Here is a 2,227-nt window from a genome sequence, read left to right as displayed (position 1 = left end):
AAAGTTGAAAAACTGGTTCCTGGTAGTTTCCAATGTCATGTCACTACATTTTCACATCGCATACGTGGCGCCAATTGCAACTGCTCCTAAAAGGCGGTTGGAGAAATCAACCCAAGCTCTTGAAGCATCACGCAGTCTACGTCGTCCTAGCCGTTAGATGAGGAATTGCAATCGTATGGCCCACCCCCCTTTTGAAAAAATACCCTCCAATTTACATCAAAATTACAATCCACCCGCGCTCCCCACCCACTCCGATCCCACCTATAAATTCCACCGCTAAGACAAACTCAGTTTACCGAAACAGAATCCCAAATCCCCAATCAGAGAGTGAGCATACAAAACCAGCAAAATCAACCCATCCCATGAAGAAGGAAACAAGCGGACCTGTTCTCTGGCCATTTCACGCCGGCGGCCAGTTTCACTCTCCAATCTCTTCTCCGGGGACTTCTCCGTTCGCCGCCTCCACTAACTTCGGCTTCTCTTCCGCATCCTCAACCTTTTTCCAAAACCACGACGATCATAACCACCAACGATCCGCTTCTCCTACTCGAGTAAACATTTCTTCGACTCCCCTGTCTCGCTCTGTTCGATTTTCCATCAGTCATCGGTCCGGTTCCCCGAGTCGGTCCATCACACTTTCCAGCCGGAACTCGCCGGTTCCTCTACCGAAAAAGCCGTGCGCGTGTTCCCCGACGACTCATCCCGGTTCCTTCCGGTGCAGCCTGCATAAAAATTCAGGGAGTGGCGGTCACCATCAGGCGTCGTCATCGGCATATGCATCGAGCGGTTTGAACATGCGGAGGTCTGCGATGACGAACTCGCTGGTGAGAATCGGTGGCGTTGAGGGAGACTGGGTCAAGCGAGCGTTGACTGCTTTGATTCGACCTTCTTCACATCAGCTGAGAAGGAGAGCCAATTTCCGGCCGCAGCGCAGCCGGCTTTCGGTTATGTCAAAGGCCGAAAATCTCCAAAACAAAGAATGATTAATTTGTTTGATTTTCGGCCGATTGGAGTGAAATCCTCTGTAAATTACATTTTGTTGTGCATGGCGTGAATTAGATTATACATGTTTAGATATAAGAAATGCAATTGTTCATACCCAATTCGTAAGCCAAAATCAAATCGAACTGTTCTTCGATTGAAATCCTGTTCCTGTTGTAATCCATGGTTTGACATTCCGGTAGCCGTTATTTTACCAGGTGGCGACCGGCGTTGCTTCTGATGTCAGGTCTATAGTGATCTAATTGATTTATTCGTGTCATTTTTCCAAAAGTATTTTAAATATTTTATTTTATTAATCTGTGTGGTTTTGTAGGCGATACACTTGGGATCTGACTATTGAGGGACCTGAGAAGCCATTCAAATTTTAAAATGGAGGAGGAGGCTTCTGTTGTATACGACCTGTGAGAGAAAGGTCTCAACATTTTTCTAATAAAAAATTAAATTAATGGGAAAAAATTCAACAAATTCAATGAAGGAAAAATAGGATTTTTTTTTTTTTTTTTTTTTCGAATTTGAGTCTAATTTTTATTTAGTCTTTTTAAACTAGTCATATTTTTCATTCTAGTTTTTTTTTAAAAAAATAATACTTCATTAAACATCAAGGACATAAGAAAGATTTATATCACGCTTAACAAGCAAGATCACCCAATTTGGAAAATTATTACACTAAACACCTAAGTGTCTATAACATCTAGCTCTCTTTGCAATTTCAAGAGTTACCAAATTTAAATTTCTCCTAACATATTACAAAAGAAATAGAATTAAACTTAGTTACACTCCTTAAAATCTCCTCAGACAAACATTCATCTTCACAATGAGATACTAACTTCACTGTAAGCAAATTAATAGCAACTAAACCGTCAAATTCAACTATTATATTACAAAAGTCCATTAATTCTACATGTCGAACACCTTCAAGTATTGCTCTTAATTTCGAAGAAGAAAGACTAGGAATGAAATTGAACCAATCTATAACAAGTGCTCTAAGATCTCCAAGTGAATCTCTACAAACAATCCCTATTCCAAAGGATGATGGATTTGGTTTTCATGCAACATCTACATTAACTTTAATAACATTTTCAGGAGGTCGAATCCAAGAGGAAGAACATAAATTGGATAAAGAGTCAACTGTAGTGCAATTCTGGGGTTTCTTACTAGTAGAAATTTTCTATAAATAGTTTTGAATCCAAGTTGTCTGGACAAGAGTACTAGGAATAGGGTCACC

The 2,227-nt window shown here is 40.4% G+C and overlaps 1 protein-coding gene across 1 annotated transcript; it reads left to right on the top strand.

Annotated features, from left to right (window-relative positions):
- The first annotated feature begins 282 nt into the window (after positions 1 to 282).
- LOC120075978 lies at positions 283 to 1,261 on the top strand. Its single transcript, XM_039029742.1, has one exon. It carries the CDS (start codon positions 363 to 365, stop codon positions 981 to 983), a length of 621 nt encoding a protein of 206 aa, XP_038885670.1. The 5' UTR covers positions 283 to 362; the 3' UTR covers positions 984 to 1,261.
- Positions 1,262 to 2,227: the final 966 nt, after the last annotated feature.

The sequence above is a fragment of the Benincasa hispida genome, chromosome 4 (genome assembly GCF_009727055.1).
Source record: "Benincasa hispida cultivar B227 chromosome 4, ASM972705v1, whole genome shotgun sequence".
Classification (NCBI taxonomy): Eukaryota; Viridiplantae; Streptophyta; class Magnoliopsida; order Cucurbitales; family Cucurbitaceae; genus Benincasa; species Benincasa hispida.
Note: the sequence above shows the minus strand (reverse complement) of the source record. Positions and strands in the feature narration are given on the sequence as shown.

Excerpts from the sequence above, each read along its gene's own strand:
- LOC120075978 (XM_039029742.1), top strand. The coding sequence starts at position 363 with ATGAAGAAGGAAACAAGCGGACCTGTTCTCTGGCCATTTCACGCCGGC.